The sequence below is a fragment of the Neovison vison genome, chromosome 10, assembly GCF_020171115.1.
Source record: "Neovison vison isolate M4711 chromosome 10, ASM_NN_V1, whole genome shotgun sequence".
Classification (NCBI taxonomy): domain Eukaryota; kingdom Metazoa; phylum Chordata; class Mammalia; order Carnivora; family Mustelidae; genus Neogale; species Neogale vison.
Genome location: NC_058100.1, coordinates 6653884 through 6678838, shown reverse-complemented (window position 1 = coordinate 6678838; position 24955 = coordinate 6653884). Strand labels below are relative to the sequence as shown.

The window sequence follows — 24955 nt, the reverse complement described above, 5'->3', positions numbered from 1 at the left end:
ACCTATCAGTACTGTCAGTCTGATGTCCTACTTCCATCCATGAAAGACCGTATCAGAAATGGATGGTTAAGACCACATGGAAATTTTTCAACGAAAGCTTTTAATAAAAATTAAATCATAAAATAAGTATACTTACCTGTTATCTAACTTGGAATATTTACACTAACTGCAGGAACAGGTGAAATGAAAAAAACACCTCGTTTATTTTTAAGCTTTATTTTATCACCCTTATGAAACACACATCAGAAAGCATATCAACAGTGCATCTTATGGTAAGTCAGTTTACAACAAAACTGAACAAGGCCATTGTGTTTACAGAAAAAGTTTTCAGCAAAAAACTACACGCAATACAGTCCATTGAAACGCAGTGTCCGTACTTTTTAGGTATACTTAGGTATATAGGAAAGTGAAAAATAAAAGTTCTTTGCTACTTAGCAAGAAAATAACAAGTTTAAAAGACTTGAATAGGAATCGGGAATTCAGGGATTTCAGAAAAAAACTTATTGGTACTGATACACATCTACATTTATAGTCCCATTTAGTTACTTTAAAAAAAAAAACAACAAAAAGTCACAAACAAGAAGACATCACCAAGAACAGAGAGCATAGTGCCAAGAAATGCCAAGACCAATAGGCTACTGAAAAGACTGGTAGAAATGTTAGACTATTCACTAGGTACTGTAATATTCTTGTAGTTCTGAGGTGAAGGTAAACCAACAGGAGACAGTACTCCTTATAACTGGCTTTGGTTTTGAGTGATCTTTCACATTTTTTCTGACCAGACCTTCTTACCAAAAACATAGCAATTACATGTCACTGAGGGAAAAGAGTAGATTTTAATCCTCACAACCAACCTCTCCAGTGCTGATACAGGAAGCCATGAGCTGTTACCATCTACTGATCATAGCTAGATTTCTAAGAGTGATCAGAAAGGTAACAAAGATGGAGCCCTTTTTGGGAAAAAATTTCCCTTCTACCCCAGATTTGACACTGTTAAGAGGATATAAAGGAATGTTAAATCACTGAAGATTTTCTCAACCAAGAATTAAGAATGAAAGAGTAAATCCTGCTGGAAAAGATACAACAGCTTTACACTCTGCAAAGTAAATATTCTACAGAGATGCAGCTTTAACTTTCTTTTTAATTATAATAAATAAACACTACTTACTCCCATAAGGTGCTCAAAAACTCTGCAGCAAGTGCATATTGAAACCCACTGTACCCCATGTGCAAAGGGAAATTCGGAGATGGCTAAACCCCAGTTTCTTTCTGATCCCGGATTTGCATGAGTGCTGATGCACAGTAAACACACAAAAACTGGAGTTTAAATGTTTATTTTAAAAATTTAGGTCAAACTGAATATGGATACCTAGTCTGCTTTGATAAGCTCTTAAAACGATTTTCTGGGGAAACAACGATGAGGAATGTGTTGGAAAGACAACATTCTATGCTTCAGGTACCACGTCTGGATTTTTACAAATAAATGAGCACTTTTTGATCAAAAACTAGATGGAAGATTACGAATACCAGTAAGGAAGTGGTTTTCCTCCCCTCACCTCTCTATTTTGACTTTTCTTTTTCTTTTTTACTCTTAAATTTGGCAGATTTCTGACAGCCCACGCTAACGAAATAATACAGCCATCCATAATTCCAATAACCGAAGCAATTCTACGTCCATATGCATGATCTGGAACACCTCACGTCTGCTCTCACACAACCCTGACATCGTGAATACCAGTAAGAGGGGAGCCTAGAAGGGGAAGCCATCTGCAACTGGGAGGTGGGGCGGGGGGGGGGCAAGTAACTACATGTAATTTTCTCGCTAACAGTCAAGAGTCTAACAAAATAAGCTCTTTTCTGCACAACAAGGATTGATGGTTGGTTAAGGCAAGTAAGATAGTATGCTTTTCTTTGCCTCTAAACTAAAATACTATGATCCTAGGTACAGTTTCTTTTAGGATACTGAGGAATCCACTCTGTTTAATGGGAAATAACACTCAGGCAATCATCTGATAAGCTTCCCATGAATTCCAGCATTTATGATGACATAAAAAGAACCGCACAATTATGACGACAGTCTGAAAAGCACAAACAGAGTGAATCTAAAACATCAATCCTCAAAAGCTATGTAAGGAACAACAAAAGTGCTAAGCTGTAGGAAGATGAATAAAACCTTTTCATCAGGAAAACAAAGGTTGTATAAACTTTGTATCTTATAGCCTGAAGAACACCTTAATTACCACCTATAAAATATACAATCTCCTACAAGCTCTCTGGTTTATAGGTATTTCTTTTATAGTCCATTTCCCCTATAAAATTGCAGCAAAAATAGTTAAAATTGTTCACCTCTTTCTTAAATATCCACAGTACTTGTCGATTACGTGTCACTGTGTCTACCTACTGGTCATCACCCAATTTTAAAGAAAACTGACCAATAGCGAGGAGGGAGAGGCGGCTAAAATAACCCTGACATCCTGCGGTGTCAGGTAGAAAAGCAGCTAACCTTAAACAAAATGAAACAAATTGTTTAAATTTCTGGGGACTTTAAAATAAAATATGCATGTCCCTCTGTAACTAAGAAAATGTAACTTATCCAAATATACCACAAGAGGTCCAGAGCAGATCCACATCATGGAGACGGAACATCTTTATATTCACCAAAAAAGCTTACTGGCAATACGAACTTGGGAAGACTATCATCTCAAGTGAAGGTGATTTATTGAGCACCTTAAGAAGAAATGGAAACTCTCTTGAGCTAATGATGACCCAAAGCTGGTCTGTGTGTGACCACATCTGCCAAGAAATAAACAAATTCTATCAGAGAGCCAGAGTAGTAAGATTGGAAGAAGGAACCTAGTACTGAAAATGGAACTAGACCCCAGGAAGAATTAGATTCTGCCAGATAACTCTGGCTTTCCATCATATGTAATATTGGGGCGGGGGAGGGGGAATCAAATATGAATAGTTTCACACATACAAAATAAAGGGAAACAAAGGAAATTTTGGACTTTTATACTATGTGACTTAATCCAAAAGTTATCCCAAGGAAAAGGCAGGGGTGCAATAAATTATCATCTGGGAGCTTCCACCCAAATGAGTTTTAATATTTTCCAGGAAACACAAGGCACTTGCTTAAATCTTTGACTCTCTCCACAGCCACCAGACTAAAATTTCGTCATGACACGATGCCCTCTGTACCCTAACCTGAACGGTACCAGCTAGCATGTCCCCTTGCACAAAGCTCTCAGTGAAACACACAGTTACTGAGTGTCTCCCCCACAGCCTCACCCAGTAACTATGATATTATAATCACCATCGGTTACTATGGTGCTGATTTTTATTAAATGACAAAAACTGAAATGTCATGCTGCCGAGTCAAACTGATAGCAGAAATGATCAAGTCGGGACGTAAGACCTAAGAAGAAAATGATGGAAGAGTGTTCCCTGCACCGGATGAACAAACGCAAAGGGGCTGGGAGATGTGAGCGCTCAACCTCGGGCGGGCATTTATTCCAGCAGGGAAACTGATGCCCTCAGCAGGGTGAAAGCCCGGGGCATTAAAATAGAAACACACCTTATGCTCAGAGTCTCTCTTCAACTTCCTCTCCATGGCAGCCCTGTTTCTGGCAGCATTTCTGATCACAAATGTGCTCAGAGACTAAAATATAATGTAGAAGGCAAGTTAAATAAGAATTCAAGGATTTTTTTTTTTAAAGGTTAATTTAACGTATCTCAGCATGCTTTAGCAGCTGAAGTACCGAAAAGAAGGCAATCCTTGTCTCAATGAAAACAAATGAAAGGACAAGTAAAACTGCATTTATGGTTTTGTTCTAAAAGCAGCCAGTTTGGGCTCAAGGCATAGCAGGGAGGGAATTTCCCCAAAGAGCTGCGGTACCGATGGCCACAAGCCAAAGGAAGACACCCAGTGGTAGTAAGTGCAATCTCTTACTGCCAGACGGTGACTGTTTTATTGTCCCTTTAAAATGCAGCCAACAGTTGCTTGGAGTTGCTGCTTTCTTTTACTGAGGTGTCCAACTCGACTTGCTCTCCTCGAAATAGGGCATCCGAGTTTGGAAAGTGGCTAGCTAGTCACCTCCTCTGGATGTTTCCCAAGAACCCAAGATTTCCTATAGAATAACCAATTTATAGGTGTTTCCTGGGCCAAAAAATGTACCAGGACGAAACCATGGAATAATGAGAAACTGGAAAGGCAAGAGGGAAGGAAGCACAGATGTTAACTGAGGGAAAGAAAAACTACCTGAGATAAAATTTGTCCCAAAGAGTAAGGTTTAAGTGACAAAAACCCTCGCCTCTTTCCCCTGCCTCTCAAAAAGAAAATTCCTAAGTTTTAGTAATTAAGGAATTAAAATCTCTGTGTATCTATTTCACCCTAAAGGTATCATAAAAATTACATCTTCTGATAATATTTGGCTCAGGTTTGAGAAACTAAGGTTAAACTTCGCGTAGTATCAGAGGAGCGGGGGAGGATCTGCAAATGTCTTCTTTGGTGGTCATGGGCTAGAAGCTGTAAGATCACCATTTAAATCACAGGAGGCATCTTGTTTCAATTCTGTGGCTTTAATATAAAATTCTGAATTCAATGCATGGTTACTTAGGCTCATCAGTTAGTCCCTTAGTTCTCTTAAAATCTAGTTAGCATCTTCTGTAATACAACTCTACAGTGTGAAACACTACATACAGGTGTGACTACAACAGCCAAGAAGAAGACAAAGAATGCTGTGAAATTCAGCGTCAAGATGTTAGCAGCACACTGCATCCCTAAGCTCAGAAGCCTACCTGCAGCTCATCTGCCAGGGTCTTCTCTTTGTAGGGGTGCGAGGGGGAATGAGGGAGGGACACGTGCGCGCCTAGAATACCTGCCCTGGAGGAGAACTCGCTCGTGCTCTGTGTTCATCCGTATACACGCAAGAACCTGGTGTTTCTAATCACCCTGGGAGCTGTCACCCCTACAAACATTGATGTTTTAAGAAAGCTTAGGTCTCCGGAGCACTGGTTATCCTCTCTTGAATTGTTATTTGAACACATACCGGCTAATCAACTTCAGAGAGGGCCAAAACAAGAACTAACAGTTCTTCCTCCTAAGGGCACATCCTAGACACAACTTTCCCTTGGGGACCGCGCCACAAGGCCTTCTGGCAACTCATAAATCAGCCTCCTTACACCAAATCTGGCTTCATAATAAATAATAAGGGAGAATCCTGAATGATATAACTGTAAATAACTCAACTGTCAGTAATTGTCTGAAAAGGGTAAGATAATTCATCCTCTGAAATGTAAATTCCTACTTGGGCTCTCAACAACGTGCGTGGCACACATTTCAAAGAAAGACTCTATGAGGAGGCTTCCAACAGGGAAAGGTATAAAAGGCTTTTTCCTTAGGGGGAAAAAAAAAAAAAAAAAAAGAGAGCTTTCATTTAGATAAGGAAATAAAAAAGAATTCATAACCTGTTTACAACTTATTTTTTTGTATAATCAGTGCTTTACAAAGGTTTCCTAAGTTTTAAACCTTTGAAGTCAATCTACATGAAGTGGGAAGAATCCATAATTACAATTCCTAAAACCATGTCATCAACCCATGTTCACGAACTCACACACACCAGCATCCTGGGCTCAGGGACACAGCAGATTGCTGTGAATCCTTCTAAGAATTCTGAGTTTTTCTTCCTTTCTACTTCCATCTTATTAGAGCTACACTTTCCTTAACCTCCCTGCAGCCAGAAGTCCCAGTACTTTCCGAGTAGCTTCTCTTCAGCCACAGAGACGAGACGCCGTGGAGGAAAGGGGAGGACAGCGAGAGGAAAGAAGGAAAAAACAACGTATCCTGGACTATTCACTTTCTCTTTGCCCATTTTTTTCTTTTCCCTTCACTGAACATCTTGCTTTTTGGCCATTTCAACTTCCTTCATTGTAGGCAGAACTCTATCTTGAGAAATCTTACAGTGATCATGGGAGGTTCGGTACAAAAAAGAGCTGACACAGGGTCTCAGAGAGAGTAAAGGACGGGGCAACCTTTTGCTTTGTTCCAATCACTTTAAGAGAGTTTCAGTGTAACTCAGTCTAGACTCATTTGTTCTGAGCCTCTCAGGAATGATCTATTTCTCATTTACATTCTATCAGACACACCAACTCTCAAACATACATCCTAAATCTGACAGATACGAAACAGCTAGTGAAGAGAGAGGTGGAGACTGCATTAGCTCACAAGATTCACACTATAAAGCACACAGACTCAGATCTTCTCTAATCTCTCATATCTGCACACTCACTCAAGCATACGTACTAGACATAAAAATTGTGCAAGATCAAGCATCAGCTTTCTATTTGAAAAGCCTTAATTTAAAAAAAAAAAAAAAGGAGATAGGCTCACTGCAGTTTCTTTAAAGGAATATTCAGTACTACAGTACTCCTTTAAAAAAATTCATAACTCAGTGTGAAGAACACAGTAGGTCATCGCTGCTTGACGGTTACTTAACAATGACTGGGAGCGTCCAGAGCCAGCTGTGAAGATCTGGGATGAGGAAGAACCGCCCAACAGTGTAAAGGAACAATCCGTGACGGCCGTCACCGACTCTTACCAAATTGGTTAATATTCACTATGACATGATATTACTCATCCTTGCTTCATGATCACATGAAATAATTAATATCCTTTTAGGTTACACACTGAAGAGCAGCACTTGCCCTACTGCACAAAAAAAAGGTTGCCCGTGTGGATGCTCTAAAACCCCTCAAGGTATAGCTGAGAGGTCTTGTCCTACTTGGTGCCGAATGTTTGCAATGCAGCCATTGCTCAACTGCACATTAGTAGGATTAAATAAATGTACAAAGTATTCCCTTAAAATGGTAAGGGGGTACTTCTGCATTCAGATATAGAATACAATAACCCAGGAAATAGAGGAGAAACAGGGAAGAGTCCTCAGGTTACTGATTAAAGCAAAGTTTGATACAGATATCCCCTCTTGTAGGCACTCAGCGGGTAGAATGTAGCCACAACAAACTTCCCATCAAACATCCTTCCAGTCAGTAATTTCTGAGCAGCTTTGGAATCACCAGCATTTGCATACTCAACAAAGACCTGTAAGAGGACAGAGAAAACAAAGTCGGCTTCATTTCCATCAAGACTGTTCCAGAACAGGGCTTTTCCAACTTTAGTGTACACACAAGTATCTTTTGGGGACCTTGGTACAACGCAGACTCAGTTTCAGGAGGTCTAACGTGGGCCTGAGTCTCTGCATTTCTGAATCAACTCCCAGGCGATGCCAGCGCGGTTGGTCCGTGGACCACATTTTCGAGGAGCAGGGTTAGAACAATTCCTTTACACAGTTCAATTCTGAAAAATCCATCGAAGACAAGTCGAGTGAAAAACGCACACCCACTGGCTATGTTCTTGCAGGAGTGGTGAGCAGCAGTGGATGCATGCCAGAGGCAGGGCTATACAGCCTGGGGAGCAAATGCACTCCACCGTGCCTCGAAGACAGTCCGCGCTCTTAGAAGAGGAAGGAGGAGAAACTACCAGTCAAGGTTACCGGATTTTACACCTACTAAAGACTCGTAGAAGCCTTTACTACTGTGAAGAGTAAGTTTAAAACTAGGTAAAATCTCCGTTTCCAGAGTATCTGAATTCAGACCTGAGACAGGCAGAGGATACAGCGTAATAGTTTATGCTCTTTTTGTTGATCTAAAGCCAAAGTTACTCGGAGGGAAAATCATTTTAAATGCCTTGTCCTCAGTTACCCATAAATCTGTGAACCAGAAAAAGAACGGCCTCATCTTTCTCAGTTACGTGCTCATCTGAGATGCCAACAGTCTTCAAACTTGGGTGCCAGCATCCTAGACACTCGGACTTTCAAAGGGAAGCAAAAACAGATTGTCTGAAGGAAACCAATTTTCAGATTTTCAGCTTTTACTTGTACCTTCTCTTAAAATCGGATCCACCCAGAAGTTCGAGGCAAGAGTCTCCGTTTTCATTTCCCCTTTCGTGGGAGCCCTTCTCCCACTGATAAAATTATTTCCAAAGGGTATTAAAAACCTCCAGGGTATGAAAAGGAAAGACAATTCCAAATACAGCACTCTAAATGAATCTTCCTTCACTGGTAAACAAAGCACTACTCCCTGCCTGCTCACTCCCTGTCTTCCGTGAGTATTTCTGTTACGGATGATGCATGACGTCAGGCCTCAGATACTCTGGCCCGGGATGGAATTTTCTGAATTCCTGTGTACTGCTGAGTGGAGAGGTGACAGACTCTCCTCCTCTCCCATGCCACGACTATTCTCAAGCTACGTGCTCCTCATGTAGAGATCAGCCAGCACTAAAAATTGCCCTGATTTTCATATGTATAAAGCTAAGTGGGGATTTTTAGCTATTCTTAAAAGTCATCCTTAACTGTGCTATTAGCTGGAGACAAAAACACTTCCAAACGGCCAACTCAGTACAGTCAGTCAGGCTGTTTACTGTAAACCGAACGGCATGGAGAAAATGCTACGGATACCATCCAGTGATTTCTTTCAGAGTATGCAACTTCACGTAACAATGTAGGTGAGACCTATATTATCTAATTATATCTTAAAACCGGACTCTAACCAGTCAATGCTTGTTTTATTCATTTTAGAAATACTTAATACTTTATATCCCCTTTTTTACAGAAAATGAAAGTATATGCTGGCTGTAGGACCAGTTAGTTCTACCAACATGTGCTTTTTCACTGACTACAAAAGAGAAGTTAGAAGATGATGCCCAGTAAGAAGAATGAAGCTCTTTCTGAATTTTTTTTTAACCTGATTCTAAATGACTTCTAAATCCATACACCAAAGTTCAACGAGTAGACACGCACTTACGGAAGGAACGCCCTGCTCTCTAGCATGCTCCTCACTTCATAGACAACCCACAGTTTTATACATTACGTCATTCCAAAGAAAAGAGGAGAAACATTTTCATAATTTACATGAGATTAAATAATTTAATCAATTTAATCGTGACTACTTTTCTAATTATGAGATCCATTCCATAATTCATGTTTTCAGTGATTTTTAAAATATTCTTTAAAGAAAATCCACAGCATTGTTAATTTGAATGGAAAATTCAAATGAAGACTGACTTTGCCAACAGACATATCAATAACCTGGAGAAGTTAAACCTGTGAGGCCACGAGTTCATCGGCTGTTTTCATTCTCCTCTAAACGTCAATGAAAGCTTCTTCACATAACAAATTTCCTCTTGCTGATGAACATTTATTTTTTGTATTGTTTGAAACTGGGATACTTCTCTCCCGAAAATATTCCTTCTGTTTCTCTATTCTATGTCTTCTATTTCATACAGACGGTTGAGGTTAAAACATCAGATCAGATCATGTTAGTCCTTCATTCAAAGTCTTCAAAGAACTTTCCCTCTCATTCAGAGTAAATGCCAGTGCTGTCTCGAGTCCCTCAAGGTTCACCCTACACCACCTCACCCCGTGAGCAAATCCACCACATCCCCTCTTTCTCACTCTGCTAGAGTCACACTAAGCCTTTCAAACCCGCCAGGCAAACTCACGGCCTCTGAGCCTGCTATCCCTTATGCCTGGACCTCTTTTCCTTATCTCGTTCATATTCCCACTCAAACGAAACCTCAGTATGGCCTTCCCCACCACTGACATGCAACTATAATCCTCCCTACCAGGCACTTAGGAAACCTCTTCTCCTGAGACCTTCCCCCCAGAGCACTTATCACTATATCCTTGTGCCTATTTTGATTACTGTTGTATCAGGGCCTAGAACATAACAAATGCTCAATAAATACCAGCTGACTAAATAAACAGCAATTATGCATATAGTAAGTTGCCGACACTAAACGAGGTAAATATTATTACTACACTGGCAATAACTTTTCACTAAGATTAGAGTGAAATTTCTTTCATTTCTTTCTTCAGTTGCCAAGCATTTTCAAAATACTGAACCAAAGGATAAAATAACAATCCACAATCGGAGGTGATTTCACCCACCAGGGGGCATTTGGCCGTGTTTAGAGATACTTCTGATCACCACAACTGAGAAGGGGAGTGGGGGGAAGGGATCTACAGAGTGGAGGGCAGCGACGCTGCTAAATACCTAGAACACACGTGACCGCTCCCACAACCAAGATATTGGCTCAAAGGTCAAGAGTGTCAAGGTTGAGGAAACCCTGAATAATACAATATTCTGTTCCCAGAAAAGTAAAAATACTACAGATAAAAGAAAGATCTTCAAAAGAGCTTTCAAAGATTTCTCTAATATTCTTTCCCCCAAAACTGAGACTCGTGGTTCTCGCTTGTACGTTTCAGAGACGCAAGCACTAAGGTTCATCGCCACAGTCAGTCACACTGGGACCAGAGCTCCGACGGCAGGATTCTGTCAGCACACTTTCCCTCTTTAAATTGGCACCGATGATTCCATTAAAATGAGAACCTAACCTAAATGGTTTTCTAACTCTACTTAATTAGAGTTAGAAAAAGTAGGCCAAATTTTTATGGCCAAAAGTAGGCCATAATATTTCTGTAGCTGACATGACCTGAATTAGCATATGATATGGTTGGTGTCACTTTTCACAATGGCTCAAAAGTAGAGAACACTTTTTAAGAAAAAAATTCTCACCCATATAAAAAGCATGCATATTACAGAATCTTGGGGGGAAAAATGAAAAGTACAAGAAAATAAAAACAACCATGATGCAAAATTCATCATTTCTAGCAACATTTTCGTGTACTATAGAACTAAAACATTTGCTCAGGATTTTAGTAACCTCTGAATAATTCTGAAACTATAGAAACATTCACTTACTTGTCCTCTGCCAGGATTTTCCTTTGGAACAAGGAGAGATACCACTGGTCCATATTTTTGACACTCCTCTTTTACATCCTCTACAACATCTGATTATGAAAACACAGAACAGTAACCACTTTGCTGTAATTACCAAGCATTCATTATTTAAAAATTTTAAAGTACCAAAGAATTCAGGAATCCATATCTAAGTAATGAGGTCATTTTCTACATCATCTAAAATTAAGCTTAGGAATAATATAAATTCAATGCATGTAATAATTCTGTTAAATTTAATACTTTAAATAGTTAATATTCAAATGACCCCCCCAAAAAATGTCTTCTTCCCAGTTTTCCAACTGCCTCTCTTCCTCTCCTTGAAGGCAACAAACATTATCAGTTTCTTCTGCGTCCTTCCGTAAATACTGTAAGGTTATACAAGCAAACATGATCATACATGCTTTTTTCTAAGTAAAAATTCCAATCTCGCTTTTTCTTTATTAGTACATTGCATCTTGAAGATTCCTGAATATTACTGTGTGCAATTTTCTCATTTGTTTTTATGACTGTGTAATAATTTCACCCTATGAGTGATCAATAAATTCTCCACTGTATCCCCTACTAAATAAACTATTTCTAATTTTTTTGCCCTTAAAAATACTGTAACAGATAAATCTGTATCTATCTCATTTCACTTATGTATTTCCAAGCTGACTCTAGAAGTGGAACTACTAGGACAAAATGAATATGAATTTGTAAGTTTGTTAGAATTACCAATCTGCCTTTCATAAAGTTTAGCAATTTAAACTCTCTCCAATCATGTGAAATGTATTTTGAAAATATTCTCCTATACTCTACCAGTAAGAGGGTTATCAAACATTTTCACCATCCACATTAGGTAACAAAAATCTCATCCGTATAGTTCCAGTGAGCATCTATTTTTAAATTTGGTTCTGTTTTAGTCCATTCACCACTCTGCTCTCAGACTGCTCTTACAAAAACCTCAGTCTGACTGTATCACTCTCCTAGTCCAATTTTTTTTAAAATTCTATTTATTTATTTGACACAGAGAGAGAGATCACAAGTAGGCAGAGAGGGGGAAGCAGGCTCCTTGCTGAGCCAAAAGCCCAATGCAGGGCTCGATCCCAGGACCCCGAGACCATGACCCGAGACCATGACCTGAGCTGCAGGCAGAGGCTTAACCCTCTGAGCCACCCAGGCACCCCTCCTAATTTTTTAATGGTTCTTATTACATTCAACAGAGAACAAATATACTGGGTACTTTTAACCCAGGGACTATTCTACCCCTGATACAAAGTTCTTTGGTGTCACACTGCAGTGTTATTATCCCTGGGATAAAATCCAAATTCTTTAGCACAGCAAACGAGTCTGTTATGCATCTATATTCTTGGCTATTTCTTTAACTGCTCCCCAATAAATAACCCACCATACGATCACACCCAACAGTTCACTATTCTCGGCACATGCCATACTTTCACTCATCTCTGTGTCCGTGCCATTTCCTCACCAACTCCTGCACTGGGAGCCAAGGCACTGCACTTACTGACAGAGCTCGGCTGTCACCTCCAGAGACACCCTCAAGGTGTCCTGAGTTTAGTCCTTTTCCTCTCTGCCTCTGTGTATTACCCTACTTCCGGATTTATCGGACTCCAACCATTTGTTGACGTAACTCTCTCTCTTACACTAAAGACAAGGAATAATCCCACTTGTTCCTATACTTGAGGCAAGAAGAGAGCCATTCCTCAGTGAACACGGAAGGGATGAGTTGTTAAAGGCAAAACTGAGAGCTAAGATGGAGAAATGGAAGCACAGGGCAGGACTAGAAAGAGCAGATGGAAAGAACATGCTGGGAAAATTAATCTTGATTAATTCAGGAAAGGCTTATGAAATGTGAAGGAGTCCAACGGGCCCAAGGAATCATCTTCACCTAAATGGGCTGCTCTAACAAGATGCCACGGACTGAGTGGCTTCCATAACAGACACGGACTGGGTGGCTTCTGTAACAGACATTTACTTCTCTGGTCCCAAGAGCTGGAATTCCCACAGCAAGGTATAGGAAGATTCAGTGTCCCATGTACCCGGCAACTTTCTTGCCATAACCTCACACAGCAGAGAGAGCTCTCCTGTTTCTTCCTCTTTTTAAAAAGGCCCCAGCCTCAGCGCCTAGGTGACTCAGTGGGTTAAAAGCCTCTGCCTTTGGCTCAGGTCGTGATCCCAGAGTCTTGGGATCGAGCCCTGCATCGGGTTCTCTGCTCAGCGGGGAGCCTGCTTCCCCCTCTCTCTCTGCCTGCCTCTCTGCCTACTTGTGATCTCTGTCAAATAAATTTAAAAAAAAAAAAAAATCTTAAAAAAAAAAAAAAAGGCCCCACCCTCAGGACATAACCTAGTCCTATTAAATCCTAAAGGCTCCAACTCAAAATACTAGCACATTGGGGACTGGAACTTTGCCACATGAATTCTGGGGGGACATATTCAATCTACAACAGGAATCAAAAAGTGAGATCCTTTAGAAATCATGTAGTTCAATATCCTCAGTATATAAATTAAGAGAATAGAGAAACTGGGGTGCCTGGGTGGCTCAGTTGGTTGGGCAACTGCCTTTGGCTCGGGTCATGATCCCAGGGTCCTGGGATCAAGCCCCATGTCGGGCTCCTTGCTTGGCAGGGTGCCTGCTTCTCCCTCTCCCTCTGCCTGCTGCTCTGCCTGCTTGTGCTCTCTCTCACTCTCTGTCAAATAAATAAAATTAAAAAAAAAAAAAAGAATAGAGAAACTTATGAAACAATAAGTCTATTCTACTTGCAAAAGACATAAAATACAATTTAGGAAGCAGTTACCTTCATATTCCTCTTCGTTCTCCAGGTAATCGTCATCCAGCACGTTCAGTAGTCTTAGCACTGGAGTAGGAAGCATCACCAGGTCTTCAATATGAGGGGCTGTTAAGGTTCATCGTAACACGGTTAAATGTAAACTCACCAAAATCAATGGATGAACACTAGGCAAAAGAGCCTGGGAGTGTAAGTGAGCTCTGATGTCTTATTTGATTGTAAAACAACCAAGGAAAAATAAAGATGTATGCAACTTACCAAAAGGAATGCTAAAGAATGGGCTGCATAATGCCATTTCAGCAGGAATCCTTCTGCTTGGATCATCATGAAGCATGCTAAAACACAAAACATGTATCTTTATAATTACTGTCAAATTCTGAAAATGAGGGGCACCTGGGTGGCTCAGCTGGTTAAGCAAGCGTCTGCTTTCAACTCAGGTCATGATCCCACGATCCTGGAATTGAGTCCCACATAAGGGTCCCTGCTCAGCAGGGAGTCTCCTTCTCTCTCTCCCTATGCCTGCCACTCCCCCTGCTTGTGCTCTCTTTCAAAATTAAATAAATAAAATCTTTTAAAAAAAATCTTTTGAAAATGAAACCATTAAAGAAAATTAAAATGTTTAAGTGTTCATTAATTATATTAGCTTACTGAGCCATTCGGCTACAAAAAAATATAAAAGCTTTCTTTTTTTCTTTTTAAGATTTTATTTATTTGAGAGAGAGAGAGAGCACAAGCAGGAGAGAGGCAGATGGAGAGGGAGAAGCAGACTTCCAGTGGGCAGGGAGCCTGATGCAGGGCTCAATATATAGGACCCCAGGATCATGATCTGAACCAAAGGCAGACACTTAACCGACTGAGTCACCCAGGTGCCCCAAAGCTATTTCTAAGTAAATGGTTCAGTAATTCATGATACATACCTATGGCACAATATTATATTTTAAAATAATGCAACATGGGAAAGTTATCCATACTATATAATATTAAGTGGGGGGGGGGAAGCTAGACATAAATTTAGGTAATCCAAATTAAAAAAAAAAAAAATGACCGTGATGAGATGATTTCTGAATTCTATCAAATCCCCCTACAACAGCACAACTTGGTAACAAAATCAAAAACCCATGGATGACGTTTACCACAAAACTAAGCAACCCCAATAAATACCAAAATACAAGAGGCTAGGAACAAACCATCATAGTAGTAAGTCTTGCACCATATCAACATCTGTGTGGAAGGAAGCAGAGAAAAGCAACAGACGATCTGATGAAGCAGAGAAAATAACCCAAAATATCCAACAGGTACTGACTGGGAAGCACAGTAGTCAACTGGAAAAAAGCAACTGTACCTAGAAGGGGGTATGCTTTCTAATTCCAAGTGAATGCAAGAAGTCTGTAAAACCTGAAGAGGTTGGAATAACCCAGAAATTATGACTTCTCAAAATGAACTAGCTAAAGCTCCCTCCCAGGGCAAAGTCCCACAGAGAATGGAAATGTGGAAAACAGAATTCAAATTGAGTAGGATGTAGTAAATAAAATTAACACAGAGAGAGAGAGAGACACACACACACACCAGGAAAAAAGGAATGGAGAAGAGGCAGAGATTTCAGAATAAAAACAACCCCCCCTTTAACATTACATAAAAACAGGAAGAGCCCTCTACGATCAGAAAAGCTAACCCAACTACACCTTCTTCTGTAAGTCTAGGAAATGAATTTTATATAAAAGTGAACCACATAAAAAGTATTACTAAGAAAATTATTACACAAAAGACAAAACTGCAAAATGATAGCCCGAGGCAATGAACACATGCCAGAAAGACATGATAAGAACACAGATGGACATGATAACCTACTGTTTCAAAATGAGCAAACGATATTTTTTAAAACAATAAAAGATATGAAAAATCAAAATTAGAAAATCTCAATAATTAGGTAATAGAACTCCAGAAAGAATTAGAAATATAATAAAAAATCACTTCATAAAATAAAGCTACAAGAACTTGAAGGATGAACCAATACAGCAATAGCATCTCAAAGATAGATAGAAGGCGGAAAGGAACATTTTTAAAAATAAAAAAGAAACAGGGATGCATGGGTGGCTCAGTCAGGTAAGTGTCTGCCTTTGGCTCAGATCACGATCCCAGGGTCCTAGTATTGAGCCCTGCATCAGGCTCCCTGCCCACTGGAAGTCTGCTTCTCCCTCTCCCTCTGCCCCTCTCCTGCTTGTGTGTGCTCTCTCTGTCTCTGACAAATAAATAAATCTTAAGTAAATAAATAAATAAATAAGAATACAAGAGATTAAAAAAAAATGTCAAGAAAAGTAAGAATAATGAATACTGTCAAAGAAAATCCAATATACGTATAATAGGAGTGCCTGAAGGAGAAAACCAAAGCAAGAGAAAGAATACTAAAAAGAGTAATTTAAGAATACCACCCTAAAATAAATGAGCAAAGAGATCTGAAACTATTTTCCTGACCATATCAACCCAGAACAATCAAAAATCAAGATATATTCTGGTAAAATGAATAGACTTTTTTTTTTTTTAAGATTTTATTTATTTATTTGACAGAGAGAGAGAGAGATCAAAAGTAGGCACAAGTAGGCAGAGAGGCAGGCAGAGAGGGGGAAGCAGGCTCTCCACTGAGCACAGAGCCCAATGCAGGGCTTGATCCCAGAACCCTGAGATCATGACCTGAGCCGAAGGCAGAGGCTTAATCCACTGAGCCACCAAGGCACTCCAAAATCAATAGACTTTTAAAAAGATGAAACTGTCTGGCCATCTAGACAAAAAAGACCAACTGATTATTTATTTATTTATTTACTTATTTATTATAAAGACAATTAAAAGTGTCTTTAGACTTTTCAACAGCAACACTACATGCCAGGATAAAATGGAGTAATATGTTTAAGACACTCACGAAAAAAAATAATGCCACTCATTTTTATACCCAGATGAATGACTCTCCAGTATAATAAGCACAACTGACCACCAGCAAGCAAGAGCTCAGGGAACATGAATCCTATAGTCTCTAGAGATCAAGCTTCAGAAATTAAAACGATGAAAGAGACAGCCCCACAGGGACTAGGGGTGACAGTAATGTGCAGCTACATGCAGAACTGAGAATAAATGCGAGTGTTCAAACAGAGTGTATGGCACATAATGGTTACAGAAACTGATGACACAGATACAACTAATTTTCAAATGAGAAAGAATGGGAAAAGCATATGCAAAAATATTTTCAGTAATCTTCCTAGAATATTATGATTCTGAGACAGTTTTAATGTAAGCTGGAATAAAGCAAATGAGTAATTATAAAATATTCTAATTCTAGCATTCCCCTTGTCCTTAAGAACCATAATTCTTTACACAGAAGGAGAAAGAGATGTGAAATACAAGTTAAATAAAACCTCTGGTCTCAAATTTGACTTGGAAATATCAGTATGAACTACATCCACTTTCAGGTCTAGAAACAATGACCATCCCAGTAGCAAGGAGTCTTCCTAAAACCCAGACTGTTTTTTTAAAGTACTATTTCCTACTAAAAGAAATCAGGCTTCTTAGAGAAATGGCTACTTCCAAGTGTGGGGTAGGAAATGTGTAAGATGAATTGGGAACATCTTGTCACACCAGAGAGCAAAGAAGCTGTAAAAGATAATTAGGTCTGCTGAAACCAACTCACACAGCTCACAGTCATCAAAGATGGGGCAATTTTAGCTTCAGTGAGGATAAGAACTGCAATCATTTGCAGTTACCAAATCAAAACACACTGAACTTTCAGAAGGAAATGGTTCCCTTTGGAGGATGACAGGAATCAACTCATTACAAAAACTAGTAAATAAATAAAGAAAGAATCAAGCATTTATTTTGTCTTTGGTTAACCAAAGGAAGCAGAATGACAGAATGAGAACATCCCTATTCCGCAGCCCCTAACAAAGTAATGGATCCAAAGTAATGTGAACAGTTACTAACACATAAAACAGAGATGGCTATATTATGTGCCTCCTTATAATAAAAAAACATAACACCATCTACGGTCATGCCAAAAAAAAAAAAAATGTAGCCCTCTAGATACAACTACCAATATATAGGAAAAACACAGAAATATGTTACTCTACACAAGAATTAACACAATCAGCAAAATTCAGACTGCAGACAGCTATACTGATCCAACAACCTAGGTGGTCCAACAAGTAAACAAGGGAAAAGCGGGGTAGGAGATGGAAAAGGATCTTTCAGATTAAAAGAAACTTAAAAGAGACTTTTGTTTAGAAGAGCAATTGTAAACCATAGTGTTTAAGGATACAGGCTATAATGAAAACAAGGAAGTAAGTACCGTAAAAGTCAAGGCAGTGGCTACTTTTAGGGAGGAAGAAGGCCTGAAAATTGAGATGGGGACACAGAGAATTTCTGGAGTAGCTGGCAAAGTTTTATTTCTTGACCTGAATGGTGACTACAAGAGTATTCCTAAGGATTCATGAAGTTACACATTTGTTTTCGGCATCTGTGCTCTATTCTACCATAAAAAATGGTTCAAATAATTTGCATGCATACACAGCAAAATCCATAGAAAAATTCTAAAAAGAAATACACCAAAGTGCTTACACTAGAGAGTAGGTTTACAATTTTTATTTTGCTAATCACAATTCTCCATAGCTTCCAAATTTAGTGTTAGCTGCACAATCAAGGGGGGGAAAATCCGACATAACAAAGTCAATACTAGCAGCTCTTTCTGCCCACGGGGCCTATCTCATGCTTTAATACATCACCTTTTTGCACCAAAAAATAAAAACAAAACAAAAACAAAGACAAAGCCAATACCAGTATTTATATGATTTGACTTCCAAGTTAGAACCCATTACATAATTTCACAATGCCATCTTTTCCACGTAAAATGCCACTTGTAAAGCTAATAGCAATCAGATAGTAACAGCTATTGAAAACTAATTGGTAAAACACACAAACATACTTGAATAAGTGCCAGTAAAATTTTTAAGTTCTTATCTTCGTGAATTCTGTGGACTGTAATGTCCATTTCCTGGTTTTGATATTGTACTCCAGTTACATCAGATGTTACCACTGGGGGAATCTGGATGAAGGGCACACAGACCTCTCTGTAACATTTTTGCAACTTCCCATAAATCTGTAATTGTTTCAAAATAAAAAGCTCAAAAAAAAACAAAAAACAAAAAACAAAAAAACAAAAAAAAACCCCAAAGACCTAGTTGCAAAGTTTATAGGGTCAATATTCCAAAGAAAGAGTAATATTCTGACTTGATCAGGAAATCTATCGTTTTGCAACGTAACTATTATTTTATTCGTTTCTGGTCCATAATGCTAGAAATGTGAAAAGCCAACTATTTGGTAATACACATTATGTCTTATTTTAAAACATCTGATGTGCTTGGACCTATTCAGAAATCAGAAACACAGTATCTGTCCCCAGAGTGCCCAGAAGTAATTATTTAAAGTATAGTACATAGCTACCTTATTTTAAACTTCTTTTTGGTAGTCCAAAAGCAAACTCAGTCTTTAGTTAGTAAAGACACTCTTTAAAACCCTACTTTCAAAAAAAGCCTAAAACAAACAAAAACCTAATGTCCACCAAGTATACAGGACTGCCAGAGCCACAAGAGACCACAGATACAGCTGCCAGGAAGAGCCTCAACGTGATCCATTCAGTAAAATCCAAACAAAAACAAAGACTAAACAAAAACAACCTTTATATGATAAATGTACAAATAGGAACTTGAAAGTACACACGATGTACCTTTTGATAAGGTCTCTTAGGTGATAGGCTGGGATTGCGGCATTCACCACTGCTTTACTGGCAAATATGTGATCAATAATAGCAGAACTGTTTGCCTAAAAAAAGGGAGAAAAGTCTTCCTTTGGTTATTCAATTCATTCTGTATTTACTGAGTACTAGCCACATAGCACCATACTGTTTGGTAGGTAAAATGCGAAAGAAAACCCTCTTTAAAGAGCTTATAATCTTACTGGAGGGGATTATGTGCATAACTATAAGCCTCTGGAGGAGGAACTTTCTTCTCTATTCTCAAAAATGTAGTTTCATACAAAGTGAGAAAATGAATGTGACAGTTGAGTCCGAGTGTCTTGGTGAGGAGTCTTTAACTGGTTTTTAGATACAACTACACCACCAGAGAGAAAGTAATGCAGTATCTAAAAATTGCATCCCTCACATTATTCATACTCTAAATCCTACGGAACATAACTTTCTCCCTGAGTACTACGCTGTCTCAGAAGTGTGTACATGAGTAAAAAGACCAGATACGATCCTTATCACTATGCTAAGAACTAGGCATCATTTATTTTTTAACCTCAATTTCTTCTGTAAGAAAAATGCTATTACCCTCATTTTATAGAAAGTAAATCATGGTTCAGTAACCCTAAATAACAAGTAAGAGGTGAAGGCAAGATATAAACCCTAGTAGTTTGACTTCAGAGCCTAAACTCATACTCACTTGGCAATTTTGCCTTCCCAAAGGTGATTAAAATATAAAATACTGTCTTTATTTAGAGGAGTGAATACTGAGGATTTAATATATATCATACCTCCCAATTACATACAAAAATGTCTGAACGTGACCTAGTTCTGATCAGCTCAGGACCAAGCAGATACAGTCCAAAGGTCTCAAAGATAATCAAAACTAATGCAAGTAATTATCTGTATTTGGATTAGCACTGAAGAAAGACGACTCCGTCTCTAGGTTGGGTGAAAGTACCAACGCAGAATAACGATACTGGTTTTACTTGCATGGTAGCATTTTTGCCAAAAGTAAGCATTAGGTACACCCACAAGACTATTAAAGCATTCCTTCCAGAAATACTTCCAGAAACAGATGACTAGGGGCTGAAAAGAATTATAACTCTACATGGTACACTAGCCATACACAAACTATGTATTACTAGATGCTCGAAAAATACTTGTTGCTAAATATGAAAACCAATAATGATTCCTAAACATTGTATTACTTATCAAACCTCTAGCCTAAATGACGTGGATACCATCACAACACTTAGGCCCTACAATGTTTGAAAACATGACGTAGTTAATTTTTAAGGTATGAACAACAAAAAGTTCATCGTTATGTCAGAGATCTGGAATTTCGAACTCACATTCCCACAGAAACAATGTTATAAGCTGTACTCACTTCACCAGGATAGTTCATATATGGGATATAAATTAATATAAAGCACTGTGGAACTTGGAGAGAATGCTGAACTCGAACAGGAAGAACAGAGTATGAAGCCCAGGTCAGGAATATCTAGTGGTATGACCCGGACCAAATAAGTGGTTTGTTATCTGTGCCTCCAGTTTTTCAGTTGTAAAAAATAACCAATACACTAAAGATCTTCATAGCATTGTTAGGAAATTCAACGAGATTGTGCATTAAAATACTTTTAACTATAAAGTAGTAACTGTAAAGCTTTACGTAAAGATTATCATTAAACTTATACTTGTATTAGCAATATTGTAGGATGTAGTATAACTGAATCACTTCTGCATTTATTCATTCTAACGAGCACTTATTACATATCAGGCCCCAGGCTAAGATCAGCAAGTGTACAATACTCACTAGCGCATCCGTAGCTATGAAAACGAAGAGTAGCGTTGAAGGTATCAAACATGCAGGAAGAGGAGTGTATTAGAGATGAAGTAAACAGTGTCTCCAGTGAGAATCATGATAAACCAATTACTTTTAAATCAGAATGAAGGACTCCAAATGAAAGCACTGGTATGATTTACCTTCCATTCCTGAGATCTGACTGTATGTTTCAGTTTCATTCCTGAGAACATTTCCAGTAAAATGATTCCTAGGCTCCAAAGATCGACAGCTGAGGTACATTCTGTATCACTCTGCAGGCCAGCCTGGGCCAAGCAATTCTGCAGTTCTGCTTCTGGAGCCCGATACCCGTCTGTCTGAATATACTTCACATCCTAAAGAAGATGAGTAAATATTACAACCAATAAAAAACTGTTCACTTTCCATCACCACAGCATATTTACTTCTCTAAAAGTATAATAAACCACTGTCAAACTGCCCAAAAACGTTTAGTCCTTGGCTACCCTAATTATTTGGTTCATCATCTGGGCACTTCTCACAGGCAAGCTGTACACTCTCCACACAGAAGCTCATTTCTTCAGAGTCTCCTGTCTGTTAGGCCCTGCTGATAAATAAGGACACTCTGGAGGGTTTGCCAGAACTGTTATGTGTGTTCTGCCATGAGACCGAGTGCCAACACTGTCTGAAGGTGGCAGTAAGAGTAATACTGAAGCAGTAAGAGTAATTACTGAAGGTAGCAGGAAGAGTAATTGCCCATTAGTTAATTACCCTACCTAGCCCAAAGATCCACCCTTTTTTTACATGGTGACAATGAAATTCTTTTTATTTGCTTTATCCCCAAGAATTATTTTATTTTACTTTAAAGATTTTATTTACTTATTTGATAAAGGGAGAGAGATCATGAGTAGGCAGAGAGGCAGGCAGAGAGAGAGGCGAACGCAGGCTCCCTGCCGAGCAGAGAGCCCAATGCCAGGCTCCATCCCAGGACCCCGGGATCATGACCTGAGCCGAAGGCAGAAGCTTAACCCAAGGAGTTACCCAGACACCTATCAAGCATTATTTTAGATAGAAATAGCTCTAAGTGTTGACCAAAGCACCCCTATTATTATTTCTTACCTGATTGCCTTCTTTGAAGCTAAGCCCAAAGTCAATGAGTTTAAAACATTCATTCTCTGCACTCCACAATATGTTACGTGGTTTGAGGTCTGCATGGACATAACCCTCATGGTGAAGAAAAGCAAGGGCCTCCAGAACATCCCGGGCACAATGCTGTATCATCCACATGGAACAACCCTGATGACTGGAATATAAAAGCAATTCCGATACACTGACATCCAGGAGTTCAAGCAACAGACAGCGTGATGGCACATTTGGAGAGAAGTGGATTGTAAAGACTCCATACAAAGTCACTAGAAAAAGAAACGAGTTATAATGCTTTAAAAATCAGACTCAGAATAAGTTACAACTAACATAGCTACCTCTGCAGTGCAAATCTGGGATAGCTCAGATGAGCGTCACGCTTCCACTGCAATTTGTTTCTCCCAAAAGTAAGATTTTTTGGCAACTGGGTTATTTTAATGAAACAAGATGAGAAAAGCTTCCACAGCTCAATACTAGTCAAAGATATTAAATGCGGCATAATAATCAAACTGTATTTCAATAAGTATTCACAGTAGGTGAATATACACTCAGGGTACCAAGCAAAAATAATTAAAAATAAAATCTAAACATTATAGACTCTTAACATGGATGTCATAACCTGCAAAAACACAATTGGAAATTGGTTCTTGATCCAAAATAGCGTTCTATAATCTAAATATTAAAAGGAGGGGGAAAATAAGTAAATAAATATTACAAGATTAAGTCTTTCAAGATGACAATTTAACTAAATCTTGCAGGGATTCAACAAGTCCTCAAGCTTGCAAAGCTGAAGAAAAAAAAAAAAACCATTTCACTCTTAAATACCAGGGTTATATACATCATTTAGCAAGCTTTAAAAAAAAAAAAAGTCAACACACAAAAAAAAGTCAACACTAGTAGTTAAGAAATTCTTCTCTAAAGTGGTAATATAAAAAAAGCAACTCTTCAAATTACACACAGATTATGCTTGTCAGGAAGAAAGACATTTCTTTATTAGCCAAAGCTATAACTATAAACTCGGTGTAATGACAGTGAAGGCTTTTCATAAATCAATCAGCAGTAACCATGTATCTTATACTGTGAATATCCAAATCATGTAACATAGTCTTACCAGGGTAAAGGTATAAAGTATTCCTAATTTCCACTCTTCCGGAGGACTCCTATGTGAATACTGAGTCATTTCTCCCAAATCCATACTAAATATGTATCAGATAACATCTGTACGAGTTATTAGCATTATCACAAGCCCCAGAAGGATTTCTCATTTTTCCACTGGTATGCAAAGATTCAGAATTTCCATCCAAGAACTAACCAGTCTAGACAAGATATGCCTCTTTTCCCTTAAAAAAGATAACCCTATGCTAATAAGTGCTGCATTCTCCGAGGCAAAACACAACTTAACTGAGCATCTATTACGTGACACTGGGCAAAGCCGACCACCACCTCCACCTTCCTGCAGACAGAGTGAAGGGGGATGGGAAAGGGGCCTGGATCGGGTGACGACGACAGGGCCAGACCCAAGTCTCCCCCCCTTAAGGACAGGACCCGGAACGCCAGGCCGAGAGGGGGTGTAGGGCTGGGCCGGGACCCGGGCAAGAGAACGGAGGCAGCGGCATTACCGATGTTCCTGTGACCCTGCAACTGCTCCAGCGCCGCCCTCTCTTTGCGGAAGCCATACTCCGCGGCCGAGGCCGCAGCGCCCGTGGTTCCCGGCGGCAAGAACTGCTTGAGGGCGCCGGGGGGCGATCCGGGAGTGCCGCAGCAGCGCACCCGGTACACCGAGGCCGAGGAGCCGCTCCCCAGGCGGCTCTGTACCTGCCACAGCCGCCCGAAGGCTTCCAGAAACCGCGGCGGCTCCGCGCCCCACGCGCAGCCGGATCCCGCCATCGGTGTGGACGGAGGGCACTGGCGCGGGAGCTGAGGCGACGCCCGGGGCAGGCCGGCCGGGCCCGCGGTCACATCCCCGCCTGCGGGACCAGCGGCTCCGCAGGGAGGTGCCTGCCGCCGCCTCTCCGACTGCCGGGACCTCAGGGCGCCATGACACCGGAAACCGAGTGCACCCGGGTCCAGAAGCCGGAAGTGGAGGAAGAGCCAATCCTGCGGGCCGGAGGAGGCGGGCCCAGAAGGGGCGGGCCTAGAGCTGACAGGAGGTGTGCGGTTTTGGAAAAACGCCCCGAGCGTGAGCGCTGGTTGGAGAGCGTCCTGCTAATGGCCAAGGCAAAGTGCTTTATCAGACGTTACCAGAAACTAAGACTGGTCCTTTTTCTTGTGAGGCGCGTCCCTCACCACTGGGAACCTAGGAGAATGAAGCGCAGCCTGCATTTCCCCTAGACGGTGTCCCCAGGGAAGTAGCCCAGTTACTGCAGGAGCGGGCTCGCCACCGCCGCCACCCCCTCGCCAGGGGGTTGCCAGCAGCCTCATTCTGGAAGCCCAGCCTCTGAGCTCCTGAGTCCACTTAGCCTTATCGGAATGCATGCGCCCTGGGTGGACGTGGACCTTTCACGAATTTGTATGTTTCATGTATTCGTTCGATTCTTTTGCTCATTTAATAAACGTTTACTGAGTAACAGAGGTAGCAAAGAAGAATCCCGA

The 24955-nt window shown here is 40.0% G+C and overlaps 1 protein-coding gene across 1 annotated transcript; it reads right to left on the bottom strand.

Moving 5' to 3' along the window:
- Window positions 1-200: 200 nt before the first annotated feature.
- UHMK1 (U2AF homology motif kinase 1) lies at window positions 201-24368 on the bottom strand. The gene is made up of 8 exons (XM_044266752.1): window positions 23983-24368; window positions 22340-22632; window positions 21406-21597; window positions 19405-19499; window positions 13899-13975; window positions 13650-13748; window positions 10816-10904; window positions 201-7096 (listed from the first exon to the last, which is right to left on the bottom strand). The coding sequence occupies exons 1-8, from the start codon at window positions 24248-24250 to the stop codon at window positions 6950-6952; spliced, it is 1260 nt and encodes a 419-aa protein (XP_044122687.1). The 5' UTR covers window positions 24251-24368; the 3' UTR covers window positions 201-6949.
- Between the last annotated feature and the right edge of the window lie 587 nt (window positions 24369-24955).